The sequence below is a fragment of the Chiloscyllium punctatum genome, chromosome 12, assembly GCF_047496795.1.
Source record: "Chiloscyllium punctatum isolate Juve2018m chromosome 12, sChiPun1.3, whole genome shotgun sequence".
Taxonomy (NCBI): Eukaryota; Metazoa; Chordata; class Chondrichthyes; order Orectolobiformes; family Hemiscylliidae; genus Chiloscyllium; species Chiloscyllium punctatum.
In genome coordinates, this window is record NC_092750.1 from 28102885 (window position 1) to 28130275 (window position 27391).

Consider the following 27391-nt stretch of genomic DNA (forward strand, 5'->3'; position numbering starts at 1 on the left):
GTATAAACAATTCTAATCAGCTAAAACCCAACCAATTAATAAATATCACATTGAAAATCAATCTCATGACTTTCTATTCCAGGAAGCAAATTACTCAATAACGTCCATTTAAGAAATGAAAAAAATCAGACCAAGGACTGTTCACATCCAAGACCTAATCTCAGGAACAAAAATCCTTCGGAATTTACATAGAACAGATTTGTTCAGTGTTACGATAGTGTCTAATATTAACTGTGGGAAAGCACGTGCTAAATCAACAGTATCAAATAACAAAACAAAAAGATGTCAGCATATAATTTATTTTCAACATAAATCTAAGTTCCTGTAATAGCCTATCATTGATAATAACCACATAGTTTACAACAGCTGTCACATTAATGTAGCTATTTTAATACAGAACCATCTGCTGATATCAGGTTTTCAAGCAGTGAAATGTATACGCAGGAGTCAACAATGAAGATCCATTGACATTGTGTCTTGTTTAATAATAATATTCTTCTTTAAATTTAGTCTTTATGATGTTTCTCTTCAGAAAATTACTGGCCAGCTTATTTTCAAAGTAGTAATCTGAAAAATAATTCCACTGATTAGTATTGTACAAAATGGATTGCTAACTTTATCTTTCTAAATAGTTTATTTGTAGGAACATTTATGGTTAAAAAACCCATCAGCAGGGTTCTTCAGATGCATAACATAGTTCACAAATACACAGGATATTCCTTCAGAACAATTGATTGATTGAATCAGTAACTCTCATAACATTTAAGCAGTATATAGATATTCACTTGTGATGCAATAGCTTTTAGGACTATTGGCCAAGAGCTGCATAAGTGTGATCAGATCTCCGTTGACATGATGGGTCAAATAGGCTCCTTCCACGCTGTAAATATTTGAGTGCTCATAAGTTCATATCAAAAAAAATCTGTGCAATAATGTATAGTAACTATTTGAATAAACAAGTTTGATTTTGAAAAGTTTTGGTCTACAGCACTACATTTGCAATACTATGCAAAATTCATTTAGTCTGAGAATTTTATATCCAATAATTTTGGAAATAATTTTCTCTATTCCTTTTGACTAGACTTGATTTTACTCTGCTCAGCAAAAGTACCACTGCTTTTAACAAAAGTTCTGATATTTATTTAAAAATTAAAAGAATAAAGTCACCATTCCTACCAGGCCATATGGCTGCTCTCTCATTAGAGAGAGATGGCTGGTGATGGTTTAATTTGAAGGTCACCACACCTCAGGCAAGGGGAAAGAGGTTGAGAAGGACAGGCTTTCATAGTAACCTCAGCCAGTGTGGAAATTGAACCCATGCTATTTGCGTTGCAAACCAGCCATCCTTTCAACTAAGCTGATTGCAGCAAAGACTACCTTTGGCACAGCACCCATTCAATTCCTATGATCCAATGATTTACTCAATGTCAATTCTGGTGACAGCAAGAGTGCTGCAATGAGCTTCAGTATTCTTAATAAGGTGATGAAAAACCACAGGTCTCTACCCTCTTGCTATCCCATTGATTCTACAAATTAAAAATAGCACTACTCAAAAGAATGGCATGATTACTCTTATGTGGTCAGTTGAATAACTTACCTGCACACAATCTATCATCCAGGAAGAATGGTCAGCTCAGGAACCGTATCCTAGCAAAGGCCAGCACATTCATGTTGGTCAGGTTGGAGGGTAGAAGAAAAAAATGCACTGTCATTTTTAAAAATAAAGTCAATTAAAGCTTAAAAAAAAATCAGAGGTCACAACAAAATAGATAGCTTCATACTGAAAGTGATTGATGCACAAGTTAGAATGAAAGTGATCGCTGAGTCGTTTGACGGGCTAGAAATTGACAATGATAGACTGACTAGTTTGATTGGTGAAGACAAGTAGCAGATAAAATATAATACAAAGTGTAAAATTACTTTATTTGATAGAATGGTGGCTCAGTGGTTAGGACCGCTGCCTCAATGCCAAGGACCTGGGTTCAATTCCTTAGACTATATGTGGGGAGTTTACACATTCTCCACAAGTCTGCATGGATTTCCGCCAGGTCCTCCAGTTTCCTCCTACAATTCAAAGATGTGCAGTTTAGGTGAATTGGCCATTCTAAATTGTCCATACTGTTCAGGGATGTGTAGGGTAGGTCAAGCTAGAGCAATAGGGTAGAGGAATGAGACTGGGTGGGTTACTCTTCCGAGGGTCAGTGTGGACTTGTTGGGCCAAATGGCCTACCTTCCACACTGTAGGGTTTCTCTGAATTCTAAAGGGGTGCAACAGCAGAAAGATTAGGGATATATATGCACAAAACATTGATGGTGAGAAAGTAGTTAATAAATCATATTGTTTAAATAGGGCTTTATAAATAGAGACATTATCACATTTGTACTTTAAGTTATGATAAAACTATGCAACACACTGGTTTGGCCTCAACTGATGTCCAATTCTGAGGACCATACTTCAAGATAGATGTAAAGGCATTTAAAGAAGATGCAGAAAAAAAAAATGTGAGAATGGTTTAAAGATGAGGAACTTCAGTTGGAGACATTTTGGACAAGCTGGAACCATTCTCCTTGGAGAAAGATTTGATAAAAGGTGTTCAAAATCATGAGGAGTTTGGTCAGAACAGATAGACAAATTTTGTCAACTAATAGAAGAATCAAAAACTAGAGGCACCGATTTAACCTGCTTGATTTAAAAAAATATAACAAATGGTTTGGATTTGAAATGTCTTAATGTACAATTCAATTGAGGTCTTCAAAAGCCTTTTGTGAAAAATTTGCAGAATTATCTAGACTTGGTAGGGCAGTGGGACTAATTGAACAGTTCTGGTAGAAAACCAGCACAGAAATGACAAGCCAAAATGGCCTCTTTCTGGCCTGTAACCATTCTATGGATTCTAATTTCAATACTTAATACAGAGAAACCGCATGTCTTCATATCTGAAACAGACAATTTACTATATTTCAGTAATATCCTCAATTAATATTCTAAAAGTTTCAAGATAACCTTAATTTATATAGACTTAAAATTGATTCAGGTTTTTGAGTTAGTTCAGGAAGGTAACACGTTCTTGTTTTTGATAGCAGAGAAAGCAACTTTCCAGCAGCAATTACATATCATTCTTGTTGTTTTTATAATACCAAAAAAGAGAATTGAAGTCCAAAGAGATATTCAAAGTGTTTTCCACATTTATGGCAATCAGACTTCAAATAAATTGAGAACACTACTTTTGTTGTTTGCTGGTTCAACATTTGAATATTACTGAAAATTACATTTTGTAAAAGCTTATCATCTTGTACTCATGAGGAAAATTCACAAGCAGTACTCACGTAAAAGGAAAGCAACATTTACACTGAGAAGCAAAGCAAAAATCTTTGTACTATGTTTTGACAACTTACAGCAGAAACAAATATTCTGTTTTAAGCCACTGACAATGGAAATAACTATGGCTTCAAATAAGATCCACAATCTAAGGTCACCATAAAATTGAACTTGGGAGACCATAGGTTCATTAGACACTTTATGGTTTTTGTACTGATTAGGTCAGATTTGCAAAGGACCTAACATCACAAATTGCTAGGAAATGGTGTCCAATAACATGTGACTTCCCATAAATAGGCTTAGATAAGAGAATCCAACAATAATTATTCAACTTTGAAGCATATCCACAATGAAATGTCTGAAGTTGAACACATGCACTGTCACCCCAAGACTGACAAATGACAGCTGCGCAGACTTCACTCTTACTTTAGCATTCCAATTGGGAACCTGTGTCATGTTCAAATGTCAGGTTAAATGCAAAGGAATGCATTTGGTCACTAACCATGCTAACCCACTACTTAATTATTGATTTCAAAATAATGACAACTGAAACAAAAGCCTTTCAAAACTATTGGCCATTGCTGGCACAAAATATCAAATTATTGCCTTTGGTTTTCACTGCTTTGCTCAGTCACAGGACTTCATTCTTTGTAAATAGAAAAGTATAAGTTATGGCATCACAGAATGATACAGCACAGGAGACCATTCAACCTTCAAATAGTTCTTTGACAGTTATAAAATCAGTATCACTCTCCAAATCTTTTGCCATTTAACCTGGCAAAACATTTATTTGGCAAACATGCATCCAATTAGACTTAAGAGTTATTCTTGAATCCAGGAATGAAGGAATTGAATTGGGCAGTTCCTTCTGCATAGATCCTAACAATTACTTTAAGCCCACTGTTTAGGGGCTCTACTGCCAATGGCTTCAGTTGCTTCTTTATTTACTCAAACAAAATCGTACATCACATTGAGTTGCTCCAATTCTGCTTCTGTTAGTTGCAGATGAAGCTGCTGGTAGGAATCACGACCAAGGCAACGACCCACCCCAACTGACAGCTAAGGTGGTGCTGTAGATTTGATATCCCAGGGACTCTAGTTATAGTCAGTCTACAAAAGACTAAGCCACCACTCCCCAGACATCCACCCCAGAACAGACTCCCCACCCAAATCCCCAGATTACCTTCTCATCAACCCCACAACAGTGTAGAAGAGACCCTCTCCCCTTTCTACCCTCCAGAGCTCTCAGTCCCTTCACTCAACCCAAGCTCATCCTTAAATCCACTCTGTCGCCCCTGCAAACCCTACTCTCTCATTACTCTCTAAGCCCTGTCCCTGCACTCCTCACGACCACACACAGCTACACGCATCCTGTCTCTCTCTCTCTCTCACTGGGCATACCAACTATCTCACACTTCTCACCAAATCACCCCCCCCCCCCCTTACTCATTGCTCCCCTCTGACTCCCTCTCACTTTCCCACCTGATGCAGAAGCAGCGCCACGAAAGCTAGTCCTTCCAAATAAACCCACAGGACAATAACCTGGTGTTGTGTGATTTCTAATTTTGTCCAACACCAGCATCTCCACATCATCTCTCTCACTCGTCATTTTCCTGCCCCCACTCCACCTGACTGCTATCCTTCTCGCCCCCTTCCATTTCCCCGTCAACCACCCGTCTCACCCCTAGCGTTCCCCCTTCAGCAGGAGGTTTGTAACCGCAAGCTCTGACTATTATGGACTGGCTTGACCCACGACAACACACAGCAACCGCTGACCGCCCACGTGACTCTAGTTCAAACCCTCCTCTTCCCCCGCGCACCAACCGTCACCGCCAGTGGGAAGCCAACTCTCCAATCAGCATCCTCCTTGTCGAAACGTCAACCCTGACCTACGACCCGGGAGGTCGGTTTCCGGTTCCTCGTCAGGCGTCTTGAAGCATTGGGTTGCATGATCATAGTCGTTGACCACTTTTACAATGGTATGTATCAAATCAGCAATTATAAACGATGTTAGAGGAGAAGTGGGTGGATGGGGCATGTTTTTCACCCCCTTCCCGTCCTCTTTTCGTCCTTGTTGGAAGATGTGCGCCTAGTGTGTTTAGGTTTATTTAGTTGCAGGGGGTTCTCTATTCGGCGATTTCTGTCCTGCTAACAGTTGTATTTCCCAGTTTAAATCTTAAAGGTTCCTGTGGAACGTTTATTCACAATCTTATAGGTTAAACTGATCAGAGCACCCAAAGTTTAATTGTCCATTTCGTTAGAATGTCCAGTGCAGTAATATATTGCTATTATTATTGAAGTGTTAATTGTATTATGAAAACTATACTCATGGATTAAAGTTGGTTTAACATGCTACGTATTAAAGATGATACACCGATGCTGGAAAACTAAATTGCACGTCCAAGCACACATTGCATATTTTATGGGATCAAGCGAAAGCGTGGACTGCAGATGCTGGAGATTAGAGTCGAGAGTGTGGTGCTGGAAAAGCACAGCAGGTCAGGCAGCATCCGAGGAAAATCGACGTTCTGTCTCTCTCACCTCACACACCACAAACACACACACACACTCCTGCAGGTCCACGCAGACCCTCTCTAATACACAAGCTGTCTCTCATACGCCCACACTTGCACCCTCTCACACACTTACACCCCTTTAGACGCATAGGATAGTGAAGAATGCATTTGGTATGCTTTCCTTTATTGGTCAGATTATTGAGTATAGGAGTTGGGAGGTCATGTTGTGGCTGTACAGGACATTGGTTAGGCCACTGTTGGAATATATCAGAAAGATGTTGTGAAACTTGAAAGGGTTCAGAAAAGATTTACAAGGATGTTGCCAGGGTTGGAGGATTTGAGCTACAGGGAGAGGCTGAACAGGTTGGGGTTGTTTTCCCTGGAGCGTTGGAGGCTGAGTGGTGACCTCCTGGAGCGTCGGAGGCTGAGGGGTGACCTTATAGAGGTTTACAAAATTATGAGGGGCATGCATAGTGTAAATAGACAAAGTCTTTTCCATGGGTTTGGGGAGTCCAGAACTAGAGAGCATAGGTTTAGGGTGAGAGGGGAAAGATATAAAAGAGACCTATGGGGCAACTTTTTCACTCAGAGGGTGGTACGTGTATAGAATGGGCTGCCAGAGGAAGTGATGAAGGCTGCTACAATTGCAACATTTAAGAGGCATCTGGATGGGTAGATGAATAGGAAGGGTTTGAAGGGATATGGGCTGGGGTGCTGGCAAGTGGGACTAGATTGGGTTGGACCGAAGGGTCTGTTTCCATGCTGTACATTTCTATGACTCTCTCACAGACACTCATACCCCACACACACGTTTGTGGGTTGAATTTGTACTTGCAGAATTACATTTTATTTTGCTCAAAAACTGTGTGAATCCATGTAAGATTCTGTAAATCCCTTTTTTTAGAAGTATAATCAGTATGAACATTGGGGCACAGACAGCTTTACGCAGAGCACCTCACAGCTTCAGTGCATTATCTGAGTTGACATGGCACCTATTGTTAACATTCACTTCAGAATGTAACTTTAAAAAGAAGTTCTGGGATTTATATATGAAAGAACTGAAACCAACATGGTCATTCTAGAAGATTGAGAGACTTAACAAACAATCCAGGTCTTTTTCAATATTTAATTTCAGTTGCATCACATTGTAAACTTTTGCCATAAATTCTGTGTCATATGATCTTATACTCCATAACCACCTGATGAAGGAGCAGGGCTCCAAGAGCTCGTGCTTCCAAATAAACCTGTTGGACTATAATCTGCAGTTGGGATTTTTAACTTTGAACACCAAGTAGAGCTAATTTAATTTAGACAGGGGTTTATTGGACTCTTCTTGGTTTGTATTCTTTCTGATGTTCACTGGGTGAAATTGACAGTGTGATATTAACATTTTCAAAAATTCCTATTCCCTATTTACAGACGTGGATTAATTACTTTTCGTGAGAGTTATGATTTCAGTCTGTGTTTTTAATAAGTGTATCATTATCCTGCTGTGTACATTTGCTAGGTGATCGAAATGGGGTAATAAAGTTGGCATGCCATGTTGAGTTGAGTTCTAATTTCTAACTTGAGTAACTTAATTTAAAATTAATTTTCCCTTCCGCAGGCTCGAAATGCAGAGAAGGCAATGTAAGTATATTCAATTTTCATTACTAAAATGAAATCCAACTTTCAGCTTAATTCTGATGTGTCTTGTGTGAACTTTTGGATTCTATGTAGTTTTTCTTCACCTGGTTGAACTATGGTATCCATTTTAGCTGTTTAGGTTTGGAAGGGATAGCCTGAGGAGCCTTAGTGAGTTACTGCAGTGTGTCTTGTAGATGGTACTTACTGTTTCATTGGTGGTGAATGGTACACACTGCTACTGAGCATCGATGATGGAGGGAGTGGATGCTTGTGAAAATGCTACTACCTCAGCAGTAGAGCATTTGAGTGCAAATCATGAGGTTCCTCAGTTCATGTTTAGGGCATCCTTAAGAGTCTCTTATGGCAAAGTGGTAGTATCCCCTCCTCTGGACCATGAAGCCCGAGTTCAAGTCTCACCTGCTCCAGAGGTGTGTAGTAACATCTCCTGAGCAGGTTATTGAGAACTCATGAATAGTTACCCTGAAGAACTTCTACAGAGACGTCCCAGAGCTAAGCTGACTAATTTCCAACAAATGTAACCATTTTTCTTTGTACCAGGTGTGACTTCAACTAGTGAGAGTTTGCCCCGTGATATCCATTAGTTTAAGTTTTTGCTATGGCTCGTTGGTGCCATATTCATTCGAATGTGGCTTTGATGTCAAGGTCTGTTACTCGCACCTCAGGAATTCAGCTCATTTTTTCCAAGGCTCAATGAGGTCAGGAGCTGAATGACCCTGGCAGAACCCAAACTAGGCATCAGTGCTAAGTTATTGCTAAGCATGTGCTGCTTGGTAGCCCTGTTGATAACACTTCACTGATGATTGAGTAGACAGATGGGATGTTTATTGGCTTTGTCCTGCTTTTTATGTACAGGACATCCTTGGGCAATTTTCCACAACGTTGGGTAGATGCCAGTGTTGTAACAATATTGAACAGCTTCGCTAGTGGAGTGGCAAGTTATAGAGTCATAGAGATGTACAGCAGGGAAACAGACCCTTCGGTCCAACCCATCCACGCCATCAGATACCTCAACCCAATCTAGTCCCACCTGCCAGCACCTGGCCCCTATCCCTCCAAACCCTTCCTATTCATATACCCATCCAAATGCCTCTTAAATGTTGCAATTGTACCAGCCTCCACCACATCCTCTGACAGCTCATTCCATACACATACCACCCTCTGCGTGAAAAAGTTGCCCCTTAGGTCTCTTTTATATCTTTCCCCTCTCACCCTAAACCTATGCTCTCTAGTTCTGGGCTCCCTGACTCCAGGGAAAAGACTTTGCCTATTTATCCTATCCATGCCCTTCATAATTTTGTAAACCTCTATAAGGTCACCCCTCAGCCTCCGACGGTCCAGGGAAAACAGCCCCAGCCTGTTCAGCCTCTCCCTGTAGCTCAAGTTCTCCAACCCTGGCAACATCCTTGTAAATCTTTTCTGAACCCTTTCAAGTTTCACAGCATCTTTCCGATAGGAAAGAGACCAGAATTGCACATAATATTCCAACAGTGACCTAACCAATGTCCTGTACAGCAGTAACATGACTTCCCAACTCCTGTACTGAAAAATGTGTTGCTGGAAAAGCGCAGCAGGTCAGGCAGCATCCAAGGAGCAGGAGAATCGACGTTTCGGGCATAAGCTGAAGAAGGGCTTATGCCCGAAATGTCGATTCTCCTGCTCCTTGGATGCTGCCTGACCTGCTGCGCTTTTCCAGCAACACATTTTTCAGCTCTGATCTGCAGTCCTCACTTTCTCCTCCCAACTCCTGTACTCAATACTCTGACCAAGAAAGGAAAGCATACCAAATGCCGCCTTCACTATCCTATCTACCTGCAACTCCGCTTTCAAGGAGCTATGAACCTGCACTCCAAGGTCTCTTTGTTCAGCAACACTCCCTAGGACCTTACCATTAAGAGTATAACTCCTGCTAAGATTTGCTTTCCCAAAATGCAGCACCTCGCATTTATCTGAATTAAACTCCCTCTGCCACTTCTCAACCCATTGGCCCATCTGGTCCAGATCCTGTTGTAATCTGAGGTAACCCTCTTCGCTGTCCACTACACCTCCAATTTTGGTGTCATCTGCAAACTTACTAACTGTACCTCTTATGCTCGCATCCAAGTCATTTATGTAAATGACAAAAAGTAGAGGGCCCAGCACCGATCCTTGTGGCACTCCACTGGTCACAGGCCTCCAGTCTGAAAAACAACCCTCCACCACCATCCTCTGTCTACTACCTTTGAGCCAGTTCTGTATCCAAATGGCTAGTTCTCCCTGTATTCCATGAGATCTAACCTTGCTAATCAGTCTCCCATGGGGAACCTTGTTGAATGCCTTACTTAAGTTCATATAGATCACATCTACTGCTCTGCCCTCATCAATCATCAATAGCCCTTGATATCACACAGAGTGAATTGAATTGGCTAAAGACTGGAATCTGAGGTGCTGGGGACCACTGGAGTAGGCTGAGTTGGACCCCCCCTTGGCATTTCTGGCTGGCGATTACTGCGAATGCTTAACCTTTCTCTTTTGCACTGAGAATGTGACTTTCTATGCCATTATCCAAGTTGTTAATAAATAATGTGAATAGTCATAAGTTCTAACACAGATCCTTGTGGGACACCACTAGTCAAATCCTTGCAATCACGTACCTACCAGCCCTACTTTGTCTCCTGCCATTCAACCAATTTGCCCTCAATTCTATTTAGTTAACAATCTGTTATGTAGGACTTTATCAAATGATGTCTCTGTTCATATAAACAATATTCATAGACTCCCCCTGTCCACTACATCAGTCTCCTTTTGAAAAAAATTAGATGAGGTTTGTCAGGCATGAAACCATGCTGGCTCTCCGATTAACTGAAAATTTTCAAGGTGTTCAGTTAGCTCATCCTTGAGATTTTTTTCCAGCATTTCCTACTTTTGTTTCACTTATTTCTTGTATTAGTGAGTTTATTTATTACATTGCTGCACTGTTTTGTGTATTATTTTATATTCCAGTGCAACATCCTTATAGATTACTAAGAGTTGAATTAATAATTCATGATAATGGTTTGTTTCAGGACTGCTCTGGCAAGGTTTCGCCAGGCCCAGCTGGAAGATGGAAAAGTTAAGGTTGGTAAATTATGCAGTAGTTTTCAAGCAAGATGCAATAAAGAGGACCACTTTGTATATTAAAAAAAATATAAACTCTGGTATAGATGCTGTTCAACTACACAAGTGTCTCCTTAATATTTACAAGAAGTAAAAACTGCTTAATTATGGAGCTTATATTTTAGAATCATGGAATCCCTACATTGTGGAAACAAGCCCCTCAGCCCAACAAGCCCACAGCAACCCTCTGAAGGGTAATCCACCCAGACCCATTCCCCCACTGCTCTACAATTACCGCAGATTAATGCACCTAATCCACACATCCCTGAACACTATGTGCAAGTTAGCATGGCCAATTCACCTAACCTGCAGATCTTTGGATTTTGGGAGAAAACCCACGTAGACACGAAGAGAATGTGTAAACTCCACACAAGGTGTGAATCGAAACCTAGTCCCTGAGGCTGTGAAGCGACAGTGCTAACCACTGAGCCACCTTGCTGCCCCACTGAATTATCAACACTTTACCTATCAAATTATATTTGGAATGAGTGTTACCTGGCCAATAGATTACCTTCTAGCAAAATAAATTTAGTGCAGCATAATTATTCCAACATGTTTTTTGCCTAAAGTTGAATAATGAGATCCTTACCTCTTCACCAGTTTGTTTGCTTTACAATCAACTTTTTGAAGTTGGCATTATTTGGTGTGGAGTTAGTATTGATTACTGTCTCTGCATTCAGTAGGAGAGGAGGCCATTCCTTGCATCAGAATGTAATGATTTGCATAAAGCAGAGAAATGGAGAAGACAGGTGAGCAAAATCTTCTGGTTAAATCTAACATTTCATAATTCTCTTGAGCTCCAGTAGTTTCTTGAATGGATTTGGCACAATAATATATTTGTTTCCTTACTGAATCCTTTATTGTATATCAGACCTTATTATCCGATGCTCGGAAGTTTGTCTTAATCAAATTTCAGATTGTTTGAAATTTTAGGAAATTTGGGTAGATTCCTGTTCTGATTTTAATAACTAGTCAATGTTAAAGTTAAAGAAAAAAACAAAAGAACTGCGGATGCTGTAAGTCAGAAACAAAAGCAGAAATTGCTGGTCACGCTCAGCAGGTCTGGCAGCATATGTGAAGAGAAATCAGAGTTAACATTTCAGTACAGTGACCCTTCCTCAGGACTCATGGTAGCTAGGAAAATGTTAGTTTTTATGCAGAAGGTAGAATGGGGGAGGGGTTAAGTGGGGATAGAGCCCAAAGAGACAGAAGAATAGTGGACAGACAAATAGTGGACAGATAACGATCTGGCTAGGAGGGTGAATATTTGTTATTGGAGGTGAAAGTGAGGACTGCAGATACTGGAGATCAGAGTCAAGATTAGAATGTTGCTGGAAAAGCACAGCAGGTCAGGCAGCATCCAAGGAGCAGGAAAGTCGACATTTCGGGCCGGAGCCCATCATCAGGCATGATGCTGGGAGCCTCCGAGGTGGAGAGATAAATGGGAGGGTGTGGGGAATGGTGGGGCTGGGGAGAAGGTAACTAAGAGTGCAATAGGTGGATGGAAGTGGGGATAAAGATGATCGGTCGGAGAGGAGGGTGGAGCGGATGGACAGGTCATGAGGATGGTGCTGAGCTGGAAGGTTGGAACTGGGGTAAGGTAGAGGGAGAGGAAACTGGTGAAGTCCACACTGATGTCCTGGGGTTGAAGTGTTCCGAGGCAGAAGATGAGGTGTTCTTCCTCCAGGCATCTGTTGGTAAGGGAGTAGAGATGGAGGAGGCTCAGCACCTGCATGTCCTTGGCAGAGTGGGAAACTGAGTTGAAATGTTCGGCCACGGGGCGGTGGGGTTGTTAATGGAGACTGTTACTGGCTAACAGTGTACAGTGTGTGTAAAGCTAAGAAGAGATTTGATTGGGGATTTTTTTTAAATCATGAAAGACCTGGACAGAGTACACAGGGTGGCATTGTTCCTGTGAATGAGTGACACCCATCTAAAGTGATTTGCAAAAGAAATAAATGTAACAAGAATCTTCTGTTCACCACAGTAACTGATTTAAGTGTGCTTAATGTTTATTTGAGGCATTCAAAAAAGCATAACAGGTTTAACTAAATATGAAGGATGTACAGGACTATGGAGAAAGTGCAAGAGCATGATGCTAAGCCATGATATTTGCTTGGAGAGCTAGTGTGGACGCGATAGGTTTCTGGACCATAGCAAATCTGTGATGTTATTACAATTGTTTAAATAGAGTCATAGAGATGTACCGCATGGAAACACCCTTCGGTCCAACCCGTCCATGCCAACCAGATATCCCAACCCAATCTAGTCCCACCTGCCATCACCCGGCCCATATCCCTCCAAACCTTTCCTATTCATATACCCATCCAAATGCCTCTTAAATGTTGCAATTGTACCAGCCTCCACCACTTCCTCTGGCAGCTCATTCATTTGACATTTGAATTACCTCCAAAACCAGTATGTCCTTTCTTAATATGGGGACCAAACTGTACACGATACTTCAGGTATTGGACAATGTGATTCGTAATGACTTCCCCATTTTTAAGCTCGAAATCTTGAGTAATAAGGGCCAAATTCCATTTGCCTTCTTAATTACTTGGGACACTTGTATGCTAACCTTTTGTGTTACATGCACAAGAACAACCAGATCTCCGTGTGCTGCACTTTTTAAGAATCACTCTCCATTTAAGTAATAGACTGCCTTTTGATTCTTCTAACAAATTGCATGACTTCACACTTTTTTTCTTCACCTACTAAGTCTTTCCCCGCTTATTCAACCTAACTATATGCTATTGCAAACAATCACAGAAGTGAAATTGTAGATTTCAGCATTAATTTGGTATTTTTATTGGAGTTCCACACTGAAGTTGGTGTTTTTGTTTTCTTCAGTGAAGTAACAGTGAAGATGTTTAAATTTTTTCACGCTATTTTTTCAAATATTTATATTAATAGTTGTAAGTGTACTGTAAGCTTTAACTCATATATGGGAAAACAAAACATAGCCATTAAAACATAACCTAACAGTGTAAGGAGGAAAAAAAGAATTAATTCTAATATAGTCTAATGCAAGACAACTTGTATTTTAATATTATAAACAACTTTACTATAAACTAAATTCTAATTAATCTTGTTAGAGAAAATGTTTCATATTTTGATTGAATTACTGGGAAATGATATTGTTTTTCTCATTTTTAAGTACCAAAACAGAAATTGTTGGAAGAGCTCAGCAGGTCTGGTAGCATCTGTGGAGAGAAAACAGGGTTCTGAGGAAGTGTCACTGGACCTGAAACATTAATTCTGATTTCTTTCCACAGATACTGCCAGACAAGCTGAGCTTTTCCAGCAATTTGTTATTGTTTGTGAGTTACAGCATCTGCAATTCTTTTGGTTTTTATTTCTCACTTTAAGTGCTTGTTATAACTTGCTAAATTTCAATAAATGTTTAGTAAAATCACTTATGCATTGTTCTGCCTGTGTAATTTCTAATATCAGTTTTAGGATTTAGTTCAAAGATAGATGCGTGGAACTTTATAAATGTTTAAGCTTGAAGCCATCCCTTCCATGGGATCATGCTATAGTTGCTTTATTACTGATCCTAGAAATAAAAATATATAGATTTACTTTTAGGGGATACACGTTATCAGATAGTTTTCATAATGTCTGTAGCTTATTTCTATTTAGTAATTAAACCTTTGTATTATTTTGTAGATAATAAGTGAAATTTCCAAAAAGGTAGCACAGATACAAAATGGTAAGTTTCTGAAATTCTTCAAAATTTGTGTTCGGTTTTATAGTATGCATTTGTATAAATTAAACATACTTTTTTTTACTTAAAGCTGGTTTGGGAGAATTTCGGATACGTGATCTGAACGATGAAATCAATAAGTTATTGCGAGAGAAGGGCCATTGGGAAGTCAGAATAAAGGAGTTAGGAGGTCCAGACTATGGAGTAAGTACCTTATGAAACTGTTCTGATGACACAGATGGTTATTACAATGGCAGCCATAGCTGTTAGAAATTATACATTTTCAGATTTTGATTGAAGCATTGAAACAAAGGATCTAATAGCACCTATTTCAGAATTGGTGTCCTAATTTTAAACAAGCCTAGGCAATCTTAATTTATTATTAGGTGCAACTCCATAAGTCTATGTATGTACCTCTTTGTTTAAATCTTTTAAGCTTCTGTTTCCAAGATAGATGAAAACCTTTGAAAACATACAAGGTACTTAACTATAAAAGGCTAGTATCTATTAGTACAGGCTGTTAGTTTTTTTAACATTCAGCAGAAATAAATAAATTGGTTGTTTAGTGATCCTTTGTTACACTACTTAAATAATTGGTCTTCTAGTTTATTGCTGAAATATCAATTTTCCCATGTTTTAAAACTTCAGATGCCGGGGAAGTGAAAATATGGATTCAGTTTCACGCCCGATCCCTTTAGCTGCAACAATATATCTTCTCCTTGCTCCCCTGGACCTTTTGACTTCTTGCTCTATTGCTTGTATTTCCCACTTCGCCGATCATCCGGATTACCTGTCTGTCTTGAGTACTTGTACTTGCTATGTTGCTTCTTGTCATACATTACTGCTATTTTTTTAAATGTTACATGCTTTTCAAATCAGCCTGTTCAAAGATGTTATTACACACCTCTGGAGCAGGTGGGACTTGAACCCAGGCCTCTTGGTTCAGGAACACTATCACTGTTCCACAAAAGGGCCTCCGTGTATCACTGCTATTGCTTCACCATCCCATACCAAAGACCCAGGCCTTTACTGACTATTGCTGGTGACCTCACCACCAAATGATGCTTTTCTGAACAATATCCTGCAAGTGTTGTCGTCTTGTTGACATTCATTAGGATCTACATCCTAACACTTCAACATAATTGATTGTATGTTATCGGATTGAGTGGCATATCCTTCAACTGTCAAATGCTGAATTGGTGTAATATTGGAATTTGTATTTTAATTTTTTTAACAATTTAACTCAAGATTCTTTGTGTTGCAGTTTTCTGGGAATTTATAAATTGTGCACAATCCCCAGCATAGAAGGTGAATGTCCCCCTCAGGTTTTTGCTGTTGTCATTCTAAAACTGGTCACTATGAAGTGTTCAAGGAAGTGGGTGCTGACTTCTGTGAAACAGCTAAAATCAAGAATTCAACATTGCTATGGATATATATGACTCCGATTTGCCTTCTCCCACCCTGGAGCTGAGCATTGATTATTCATTGTGCTGTGATATTGTACTGTTCCTGTTAAATCTAATGCAACATTGTAAGATTATAGGCTGGATAATGCTTTTTTGTAACTTGGAGATTTTTTTCAACACTTAGAAAATTGGGCCAAAAATGTTGGATCACGAGGGAAAAGAAGTTCCAGGCAATAGAGGATACAAGTATTTTGGAGCAGCTAAAGATTTGCCAGGAGTCCGAGAACTGTTTGAAAAAGAACGTATGTTTATTTTTTAAATTTCATCCTTTTCTACCAGTTCTTTTCCACCTGTAATTCTAAAACCTTCAATCTATAAGGAAGTGTGATGGACAATCCTGGTATCCTGTTTCTATTCCTATTTTTCATGTTTGACCCTTGACCGTGATTGTTGCATGCTTCTTGATCATAGGAAAGACACAGATGAACCAAAAATCTTATCCTCCTCTAATATTTGTATGTACTTCCACAACTTGCTAACTGTGTTGCTGGCTACTAGTTATGCATGGTGGTTGACTTTACCCAATCCCTAACTTCAGTAAGATGAGACTAGTTGCAGTACACCTACTATTTCTTTACCTAATGCAAATAATTAAACATGGGCCCTTGTTGGTATGCATATCTGTTGAGTTATAGGGGAATCCAAATGATATAAAGCTTTTCTTCCAGAATTGTAGTTGCATTGCTTAAGAAGCAGGCCATCTCATCGGTGCCTTTGTCTTTGAATGACTCTCTGACTTTAAACAAAAATTGTCTTATTTCAAAATATGCAGGCTTCCAATTTTCTTTTATCTGATATTCTTGACACCACCAAGTGAATCTATTGTTAGTTTTCTAATCAGCCCAAAATATCACTGATTTCACTAACAAATTATAGTGCTGCATGCTAGTGTTCAGATGTATCGTTTACCATACTATATCGATGAACATTAACATTTTAGATATTGGATAATATTACCTAGACATATTTTAATAATATTGGCAAAAGATGTTAAGAAGAATGATTTTTTTTAAAAAACACTCAAAACTAAATATATAATAATAGGCAGTGCAGTGCATAATACATTTGTTGTTGTTCAAAGAAATTACAACATACCATTTAATTATATCTTTGGTTGCAGCACCTGCCCCACCACGGAAAACCCGTGCTGAGCTCATGAAAGATATTGATGCAGACTATTACGGTTACAGAGATGAAGATGATGGTGTCCTTCTACCCCTAGAACAAGAGCTTGAGAAACAAGGTAAATCTAAAGAGCTAATTTATTACATTTGGCAGTTTGGCAGCTGTAACAAATGATAGAATTCTGTAATTGTGATAAATACAGGTTATTGACATAATAGACATACTGCTCCGGATGCTGCCTGAACTGCTGTGCTCTTCCAGCACCACTAATCCAGAATCTAATCTATATTGGAATAACATGATTTGACACAGATTACATCCAGTTCCAAACAGCAATTGGCAGTAAAACTTGAGAATTTCTGAAAATAGACACATTTTGTTGAAGCTTTTCGTCTTGTGCTCCTCAGGACAAATTGCAAGGTTATTAATTCAGAGGGAAAAAAAAATCAACATTTTATACTGCATGAAAGGCAAGTGCTGATTGGTTAGCAAGTGGACACCAATAGAGGTGTTGCCATGGAGAATGTCCTCATTAATGTTGACGGACAGTTAAGTGCCTGCCTCTGCTTAAATTCTAAACCAGGAAGGTTGACTCTGGTCAGGGCATTACCCTGAGAAATGAACCTGTTTTGTTGGATTGAAAACAGTTACAAGCCTGACAGACAACACAATTCCTTGTGCATTCAGGATCAACCAGCGATTGCAGAATTGCATCTAATGTTAGACCCAGTTGCAAACATTTCAAGTACATGCTGATTGGGTATGGTCAGTACCTTGCTTGTTATGCACAGTGAAAGGGATGTGCTGTTTTTGGGACTTATGACTGACTTACATTCCTGGTATCTCACTGACTCTGAAACTCAAATGGTATATTACTGATTTGTGAAATAAATGATCTTTTTGGCTTGACGGCAACATTCTGAAAGTGGCCAACACCACTTATGTTGCCACTGCACCAAACAGCATGGAACAACTAGCTTCACCTGTTGCTCAAATCTTTGTAATACGTTACTATTTCAGGGAAATCTATGGTACATTTGTCCAGGTGAAAGACCTTCACCTGTAGTCCTAAAGGACTACAGATAGAAGTTGGGACATAAATGCACACAATTATATTACACTAGTTATATTAAGACTGCAAATTTTAAAACTACAAATGTATTATGTAAGATTTGTTGCATGCTAGTGAGTGCGATTACATTCTAAAGAGGTCCTTCAGTTTTTGATGGATAGACCTGCAGCTTCCGGTAGTTGTTCCAGGCTTCTAGCCACTTCTGGCAATCTGTACTTTTGACCATCAGTATTTGAAAAACTGACCTTGATGAAGGCACAGGGTTCACTAATCTTGGAAGTGCACTAAGGGACTCTGACAGGATTGATAAAGGAAGTTTCAAGCCTTCCATTCTGCAATTTTTTTGTCCATGGGGCCAGAGTGGCTGCCCATCTCTAATTTTTTCAAGGTTAAAGCAGTTACCTAACCCAAGAACTTCCCAAAAGTATATTTAAAAATTTGTTCTTACCATAACGTAACAGCTATTTGATAACCTTAATAAGAAAAACATATAATGTTTATATAATGAAACATAAATTTATACTTAAAGCATTTGCAAATCATATTGGGTACAATAATTCTAAATCTCAGGTGTGAAAAACCCAGAATGTATTTTTGATTGCTCAATGATTGTTTGGATTTAGCCATCAGTGATGAAATAATAGCACTTGTCACTGAATTCAAAGATAGCTGCCTGCAAAGGTCCTGATCTTGTGGCATAGATTTCATTTTTCCTGTCAATAGTTTGATTCTGACACTCAATAAGGGAGACCCTGACATCCGGCAAGAACAGTATAATCAAAAGCGATGAGTAACTCATGACCTTGAAGAGTTCTCACCATCTTAAAATCATACAATCCATCGATTGTGGAAGCATTTGGCTCATTGAGTCCACACTGACCTTCCAAACAGCATCCCACCCAGACCACCTCTTTCCGCCCGCCCCCCCATTCTCTCCCTGTAACCCTGCATTCTCCATGGCTAATCCATCTAACGTACACATCCCTGGACACTGTAGCCAATCCAGCATGAAATAAAATGCATTGGTCACCCTTCAGTAAATAATTTTACAAATTAAAACAAATGGGACAAAGAAATAGAATTGAGTTAGAATCGGAATAACCAAACTTTCAAAAAAACTTTGGATATTTTATTCATTGTGGAATTTCAAATTCTAAAAATTAAAAAGAAATAATGATTGAGGAATAATGATATTTGAGGGTTGTTCAATAAATATAATTTATGATACCGCCTAAAAACTCATTTGCAGATTGTCCACTGAGATGACCTTTTCACGGATTCTTAGTTTAGATTGCAAAAATGGAAGCTCTCATACGTTTATGCAGTTTCTAAACGTTTCCATCTGCAACCTGTAGAAGAGAAGAAAATCAGGGACAGCGTCTTTTGCATTTAACTAAGATTTGTAAACATCAGTGTCAGCTTCACAATTATAATGTGAAGTTTTGCCATCACTGGCTCAGGTTTCATCATTCTGACGTTTTGGGGGTAATCCATTTAGTAAGGTTTACTATCTGTATATTTTTTGAATTCTATAGTTTTGTAGACTTCCTGCCAATATATGCAGTAATTTACTGAACAAATGGATGAAGTTCTGTCCTTTTTAAAATGGTGCTAATCCAGTGGAGCTGGCCAGTCCCATAGCAGTCTGAGTGTTTTACATTCAGGCATATCATGTTGCCTAGTAATGGCAATAATGATATTTGCAGGATAATGTTTGGCCTCCTTTGTGATCTTAGGCAATTAGCGTATATTTTGTGCTATTATCCAGCCCTTCAGAAAGTAAATTAAACATTCAATATGATAGAGCTTGATAAGAACTTATTAATCTGATTTAATAATAAAGTCAAACAACACTCTCCCTCCCCTGCAGTGTTTTTTGCTATAAAACCTGACTGACAGTGTACCCATTTTGACCCTCTGTCCTGTTAACAGCAGAAATGGGATTGTCATGCTTGCTAACTCTTTAGTTGCTAACTTACCAGTGGTCAACTGAGCTATGACGTTCAAGAACTCAATCACTTGTCTGTACATGTGTAGAAAGGGTTAGTAGTGAAGATGGAGAGAGCTGTTGGTTTGCTGCATGCGACAGTGTGCATTGGATGAATGAGCGTGAGGTAAAACTATTATTGCATTTACTCTTGTGGAACACAGAAGGTCATTGACCTTTTTGATGCATTGCTTGCATTTGATTTGATCCTGGCAGGCTGTCCATACCTGCTGTACCTTGGCCCCTCTTGTGGTCTGCGTGGTTTAAAGAAAAATGGTCTCATTGACCACCCTATCCACCAGGATTTCCGAATCTCCATCTGAAAAGTGGGGTGCCACCTTCAGTTTCTGAGACATTTTGTTTTCGAAGAGGACAACGTGTGAGGTAATTCCTGATTTGCAGCATCTGAAGTGTGTGCACCAAGCATTAAATATGAGGCGGTGCCCTGTAAGTTTGTGTGGCAGGAATCTCACCTCTCCTGCCACATGAATGCACGAGAAGGATGCCAAGGAGGGCAGTTGCACAATAAATTATGTAAAGCGTGAAACTTTGACTCTTGGAAAAGAACCTGCTGTTAAATGTCCCAGAAATAATGCTTTGCCTAAAAATAGGAAAATCCATCCCTTTAGTCCTTAATCTTTTAACCTTGGTCCATATGTAATACAATATCTTATTCACTCTGCTTTAGTGATCACATGTTTACTCATTTTGATTGAATTTGAATCCAGAAAATATTGTTATTTTAACTAATTGTGCTGTTTTGACTTACATTCAAGAATGCAGTTTAGTATGTTAAATAATTTATTATTGCAGTTTACGGAAGGGTTTGTTTTGCATGCTCTGGTTTTAAACATATGTCTTTATAGATCATGTTGTTCTCCTTCAGTCACCGATCAGTGCTTCAATCAGTTGAATTCCAAATACATGCAATTTTGGAATCATGCTTAGTGTTTCTGAATCAGCCTTACTTTTTCAGACCTTGCATAATTTCAAAACTTCAGTGTACGTGTGGTTTAAAAAAAGTAGTATCTATTTTTGGATAAAGTTATTGCATTAATTTGTTCTTTGAAGACTGGTCATGTATTGTCAGTTTAGGACAGCAGTAGTAATTGTTTTGGTGTAGTAACTCTTGTCCTCCTTAAAAGCCGCACAAAAATGGTCCATCCTGCTGCTCAGAGCAGAAGGGAGTAAATCTACACAGCAACTAGCAACTGAGTTTGGCTGAGATGTTCTGAGAAGTGGCTAGTGATCATGAGTATGTGATTAAAGTGATGATAATTAAATGAATTTCCTAATGAGTATGCATATGCTCATGGTAAATGCTTTTTTTTAAACAATGTTTCCAGTTCTTATGATGTTACAATAATGATCTCAACTAACCCCAATAATTTCTGAGGCTGCATTCCCATCATCTCTCACATGGATGATGGAGGTGAAGGCGCAATGGTATTATCACCAGACTATTAATCCAGAAAAGCTCTCATGAACAGGGTTTAAATCCTACCAAAGCAGATGGTGGAATTTTATTTCAATATAAATCTGAAATTGTGTCTAATGATGACCATAAAGCCGTTGTCAATTGTGGGAAAAAAAAACATCTGATTCACTAATGTCCTTTAGGAAAGAAACTGTTATCCTTATCTGGTCTGGCTTACATTTGACTCCAAATCCACACCAATGTGATTGACTCTTAACTGCCCTCTGTTTGATTGGGGGTGACAATAAATACAGGCCCATCCTGTAAATTAATTTAAAAATGAAATTTGTAGACTTGTACGGAAAGATGCACGATTGCAAAATGGGAAAGGTTTAGATTTTAATGAAGTATATGTGACTTTTCCCAATGGTATCTCATTTCTTATTACATTATGTTGCTATAATATGTAACATTGAGGAGAAAGTGAGGACTGCAGATGCTGGAGATCAGAGCTGAAAATGTGTTGCTGGAAAAGCGCAGCAGGTCAGGCAGCATCCAAGGAACAGGAGAATCGACGTTTCGGGCATCAGCCCTTCTTCAGGAATGAGGAAATTGTGTCCAGCAGGCTAAGATAAAAGGTTGGGAGGAGGGACTTTGGGGAGGGGCGTTGAGAATGCGATAGGTGGAGGGAGGTCAAAGTGAGGGTGATAGGCCGGAGTGGGGTGGGGACGGAGAGGTCAGGAAGAAGATTGCAGGTTAGGAAGGTGGTGCTGAGTTTGAGGGATTTGACTGAGACAAGGTGGGGGGAGGGGAAATGAGGAAACTGGAGAAATCGGGGTTCATCCCTTGTGGTTGGAGGGTTCCCAGGCGGAAGATGAGGCGCTCTTCCTCCAACCGTCGTGTTGCCATGGTCTGGCGATGGAGGTGTCCAAGGACCTGCATGTCCTTGGTGGAGTGGGAGGGGGAGTTGAAATGTTGGGCTTACGGGTGGTTGGGTTGGTTGGTCCACCAACCAACCCAACCACCCCGTAGCCCAACACTTCAACTCCTCCTCCCACTCCACCAAGGACATGCAGGTCCTTGGACGACTCCATCGCCAGACCATGGCAACACGACTGTTGGAGGAAGAGCGCCTCATCTTCCGCCTGGGAACCCTCCAACCACAAGGGATGAACCCCGATTTCTCCAGTTTCCTCATTTCCCCTCCCCCCACCTTGTCTCAGTCAAATCCCTCAAACTCAGCACCGCCTTCCTAGCCTGCAATCTTCTTCCTGACCTCTCCGCCCCCACCCCACTCCGGCCTATCACCCTCACCTTGACCTCCCTCCACCTATCGCATTCTCAACGCCCCTCCCCAAAGTCCCTCCTCCCAACCTTTTATCTTCGCCTGCTGGACACAATTTCCTCATTCCTGAAGAAGGGCTGATGCCCGAAACGTCGATTCTCATAATATGTAACATTATCAACTAAACCAATTTAGTTTATTACAGTAAAAAACTTCTATTCATGTGCATGTGATTAGCAGTGTAATTTCATTAAATTGTGATAATTTGGGGCATCACAGATTTGTAAAGGATTGTGTACATTTTAAAAATACCCAACAAAGCGCAGAAGTAATACACACCACAGTGCTTGCCGGGAAAAAGTGCTCAACCTTTTCATGCTGATATGCCAAAAGTACGAATAAATGATTTAGTCCCTCAGGCCTGTTCTATTTTTAAAAAAGAACGTGGCTGATTCTGCAACCTAAGTCCATATACCTGCCTTTGTTTCATCCCTTAATATTTTTAGTTAAGATCCAACCTGTTTATCTCTGACTTGAAATGAATAATTGATCTAGTATTAATTTGAGTTTTCAGAATTTCTACAAGTCTTTTTGTGAGTAGAAGTGCTTCCTGATTTAACTGTTCTAATTTTTTGGCAATTTCTCCTGGTTCTTGTCTTCCAACCAGCAGAAATAGTTTCTCTCTCTCTCTCTCTGCCCTATCTGTTCTCCAATTCACCCCTTAGCCATCTAAATTCTATGGTTTAGAATGGGCTGAGAAGTGGCAGATGGAGTTTAATTCAGCTAAATGCGAGGTGCTGCATTTTGAGAAAGCAAATCTTAGCAGGACTTATACACTTAATGATAAGGTCCTAGGGAGTGTTGTTGAACAAAGAGACCTTGGAGTGCAGGTTCATAGCTCCTTGAAAGTGGAGTTGCAGGTAGATAGGATGGTGAAGAAGGCATTTGGTATGCTTTCCTTTATTGGTCAGAGTATTGAGTACAGGAGTTGGGAGGTGATGTTGCGGCTGTACTGGACATTGTTTAGGCCACTGTTGGAATATTGCGTGCAATTCTGGTCTCCTTCCAATCGGAAGGATGTTGTGAGAGGGGAAAGATATAAAACAGACCTAAGGGGCAACATTTTCACACACAGGGTGGTACGGGTATGGAATAAGCTGCCAGAGGAAGTGGTGGAGACTGGTACAGTTGCAACATTTAAGAGGCATTTGGATGGGTATATGAATAGGAAGGGTTTGGAGGGACATGGGCCAGGTGCTGGCAGGTGTGATGAGATTGGGTTGGGATATCTGGTCGGCATGGACGGGTTGGACTGAAAGGTCTGTTTCCATGCTGTACATCTCAATGACTCTATGACTCTAAGTCTAATTTGTGTAATCTCATGTAACAATTTAATTCCATGTCCAGGTACTCTGGTAAATCTACTCAGCACTCCCTCCAGATCTTCTTTCTCTGGTGAGGTGGCCAACACTAGGCACTGTGTAATCAGGGCCTTTTATAACTCGAGCATGATTTAATCCTTTTCATATTCAAGTGTTCTAGTTATAAAGGCCATTCACATCTTTTTATTTTCTGTAATTGTTCATGATGTTTTAATGATCTGTACCTGGATACCCAAGTCCCTTTCGAGCTCTATCGTTTCTAGCTTTTAGAAAATACCACATTCTGTCCTTTTTTTGTAAATCTAGAATGAGTTACTTACCTGTCTCCTGCCACTCACCCGATCTTCTGACCAGGTCAATCATTTGTCTTTAATGTAATGAGCTTCACAATTAGATACCCGTCTCTTATGAATGATTTTATCAAGTGCCTTGAACTTCCGGGTTCACAAACTCCCGTCTGTTCTGGTCCAGGTGTAACTTATTCTATTATGTTTTAATCTAGGTTATTTATGTTTTTTTTCTTCCTGTCATACTATTTTGCACTTTGCTCAAATACTGGACATTATTTTAAATTAATCTACTTGGCTTCAAGCTCACCTCACAATTTGGATTAAAAATATCACTTTCTTCTCCTGCTCTGAAATCCCAATCCCTCAAATCTATGACTTTTGCATTCTGTAATACAATCTATTCATAACCTTCTGTATGTCAGTAGATATTGATGTCTTAGACAATCAGCATTATGTATGAATAAGATTGAAACTGAAATCTGTGATGGCTTGTTTCCTAAATTTGCCGGCTTTGAATTCCACAGTTACCAGATACTGAAATTTTGAAGTCTTCATTATGATCAGTGTTATGACTTACATAAGTGGAAATATCAGTAACAGACATGGCTTAGTGATCTGCATCTTAAGATGAACAAGAGCATTTATGCTCTGACCAAGGGCAAACCAGCTGCGAACAAAATTTACATTTAAATTGAGTATTTCAACTTTGTTTTTCCCCCACTTCTTAGTTATAATGGAAGCTGTACAAAAATGGAAGGCAGATAAAGAGGCCAGACTTGAGTATGGAGGTGACAAAGAAGAGGAGGAGGAAGAAGTAAACATTTATGCAGTGAAAGATGATGAGGTAAATGTTGTACCAAAACTTGAATTAGAATAGTGACTGTTTTACATACAGGATTTTTCAGAAAAGATCACAGAATCACTGTGGAAGCAAGCCATTTGGCCCATCGAGTCTACACTGGCACTCTGAAGAGCATCTCAGCCAGATATATAATGATTGTATAAGAACAAAAGAAATGGGACAGTGACATTTGTATCACTACACAAGCCCATTCTTCATATAGTAAGATTGCAACTGACCTCTTTCCTGCATAGCTCGAGTTTTCATACATGTACTTCACTGGCATCTTTCGGACAATGTGGAAAGTTGTTTAGTTATGTCCTATCCACAAAAATCAGGAAAAATTCTATCATGTCAAATATAGCCTCATCTGCTTCCTCTTGAGTAACTCTGTTTTTGGCAGTCCTCTCAAGGGGAACTTAACATCAATAACCTATTCAGTGATGCTCAGTCTGGGTACTGCAAAGTCTGAATCCAGAGGTGAACTCAGTGACTGCGTTTGATATCAAAGCAACATTTGACTGAGTGTGACATCAAGGAACCCCACAAAATTGAAGTCACTGTCTACAATCATCTCCAACAACTCAAAGAAAGACAAAAGGATAGCTGTGGTTATTGGAAGCCAATCATCTGTATCAGTACACTGCTGCAGAGTTCCCCAGGGTAGTGTCATAAACCTATTCGTTTTCAGATGTTTCCTTTGACCTTTATGGTTAAGGGAAAGGCATTGAGGTAGCAATGTCTATCAATTGCACAAATATTCATTAGGATTCAGAACTCCTCGGGTACTGAAGCAGTCCATATCAGAATGCAGCATGACCTGGAAAACATTCAGACGTTGGGCTGAGAAGTGACTTGACTTAAGTCTCAAGTGGAGGTCATGGCCATCTCCAGCATGAGAGAATCTAACCATCTCCACTTAACATTCAATGTGTTATTGCTACAGAATCCCCTAATGTCAATGTCCCTGGATTCTACTATAAATCATTTTTACAATGGTCCAGGAACAGAAATAATATGTAAAGATGTGCTTGCACAAAAGAATATTTTGGCATCTTTTGTAGTTTGATAATATTGTGTCTGTAAGACTTGATCTGTTTTTTAAGATTATATAGCTGTCTTCGCAAAACCTCCTTGAATACAGTTGTGTGTTTGAATATTTATGCCATTTTTTCCCATTAATGTTTGATAATTAAAGCCTTTGTTTTGCATTTTCTGCTGTAGAAAAATGGTATTGCTAATGAGAGAAAGGAAAAAAGTTAATATTTCTTTAGGCAGCTAAAATTTAAGTCATGACAGCTGAACATTTTAACCTTTGTTCTAAAAAATATATTAAATTAAATGCATAATATAATCTGAATAATTCAAAGCACGATTCTGTTTCTGATAAATTAATTTTATTTAATTTCATATGCATCAGTCTGATGATGAAGGTGGGGAACAGCTGGAAGGAGAGGAAAACCAGCAAAAATTTATAGCTCATGTTCCTGTACCATCACAGAAAGAGGTAAGAAAACATTGAAGAAATTCTAAATACAATAACACTGAAGTGCAGAGAGAACGTATGCTTGTGATTTTTTTTAACTTCAGGCTGCTCTTTCTGATTGTAGCTATGGGTTGAAGGAATGATGTTCTAAAAATGACCATCTACTGTTGCTCGTAGTACATTCTTAAGAAATTGAGTCACGAGTACTTCAAGTGTGACTTATTTCAAGTTCTTTCGACAGTGGTGGATTGTTCTGCTTTATAACATATAATTCTATTTAGTACTTAATATAATTATCTACTTGGACGACTTTTCTGAATGTAATAACTTGATAATATTTTTAATTTCTGTCTTTGCAGATTGAGGAGGCTCTTGTACGACGGAAGAAAATGGAGCTTTTACAGAAATATGCCAGTGAAACTTTAATGGCTCAAAGTGAAGATGCAAAAAGGCTTCTCGGATTGTAACAACACAATATTTGATAGCTAATACAAGGGGACTTATTTTATATGAAACTAACAATCTAGTTGTAGGTTTGTGCACCAAATAAGACACCGAGCTCAAGTACAATGTTGCACAATGGCCAGAAAAGCCCAATATTGACATCTATGATGGTGGAGGACCAGACAATGCTTTATGTAAATAACAAGCCTTTTTAAGTTAATGTGAATTGAATCTATTTTTCATTTCTAATTTAATAAAATGATCTTTTTTAGATAA

At 39.3% G+C, this 27391-nt stretch overlaps 1 protein-coding gene and 1 long non-coding RNA gene across 3 annotated transcripts; one reads left to right on the forward strand and one right to left on the reverse strand.

Moving 5' to 3' along the window:
* Positions 1-283: 283 nt before the first annotated feature.
* On the reverse strand, positions 284-5099 carry LOC140483730 (uncharacterized). 2 transcript variants are annotated; one of them, XR_011962025.1, is made up of 3 exons: positions 5002-5099; positions 1598-4389; positions 284-567 (listed from the first exon to the last, which is right to left on the reverse strand). It is a non-coding gene; the product is annotated as an uncharacterized lncRNA (long non-coding RNA). The 2 variants fall into 2 exon arrangements; XR_011962024.1 differs by lacking the exon at positions 5002-5099 and having other exon boundaries at positions 1598-4719.
* Positions 5100-5211: 112 nt separating this feature from the next.
* isy1 (ISY1 splicing factor homolog) lies at positions 5212-27391 on the forward strand. Its single transcript, XM_072582202.1, has 11 exons — positions 5212-5298; positions 7442-7464; positions 10524-10575; positions 11298-11363; positions 14284-14326; positions 14412-14524; positions 15911-16028; positions 16907-17029; positions 25073-25188; positions 26606-26692; positions 27031-27391. The coding sequence occupies exons 1-11, from the start codon at positions 5296-5298 to the stop codon at positions 27136-27138; spliced, it is 852 nt and encodes a 283-aa protein (XP_072438303.1). The 5' UTR covers positions 5212-5295; the 3' UTR covers positions 27139-27391.

Excerpts from the sequence above, each read along its gene's own strand:
- isy1 (XM_072582202.1), top strand. Across the intron at positions 14,525-15,910 it reads TAGGAGGTCCAGACTATGGA|AAAATTGGGCCAAAAATGTT; the intron begins GTAAGTACCTTA and ends TTCAACACTTAG. Across the intron at positions 17,030-25,072 it reads ACAAGAGCTTGAGAAACAAG|TTATAATGGAAGCTGTACAA; the intron begins GTAAATCTAAAG and ends CCCACTTCTTAG.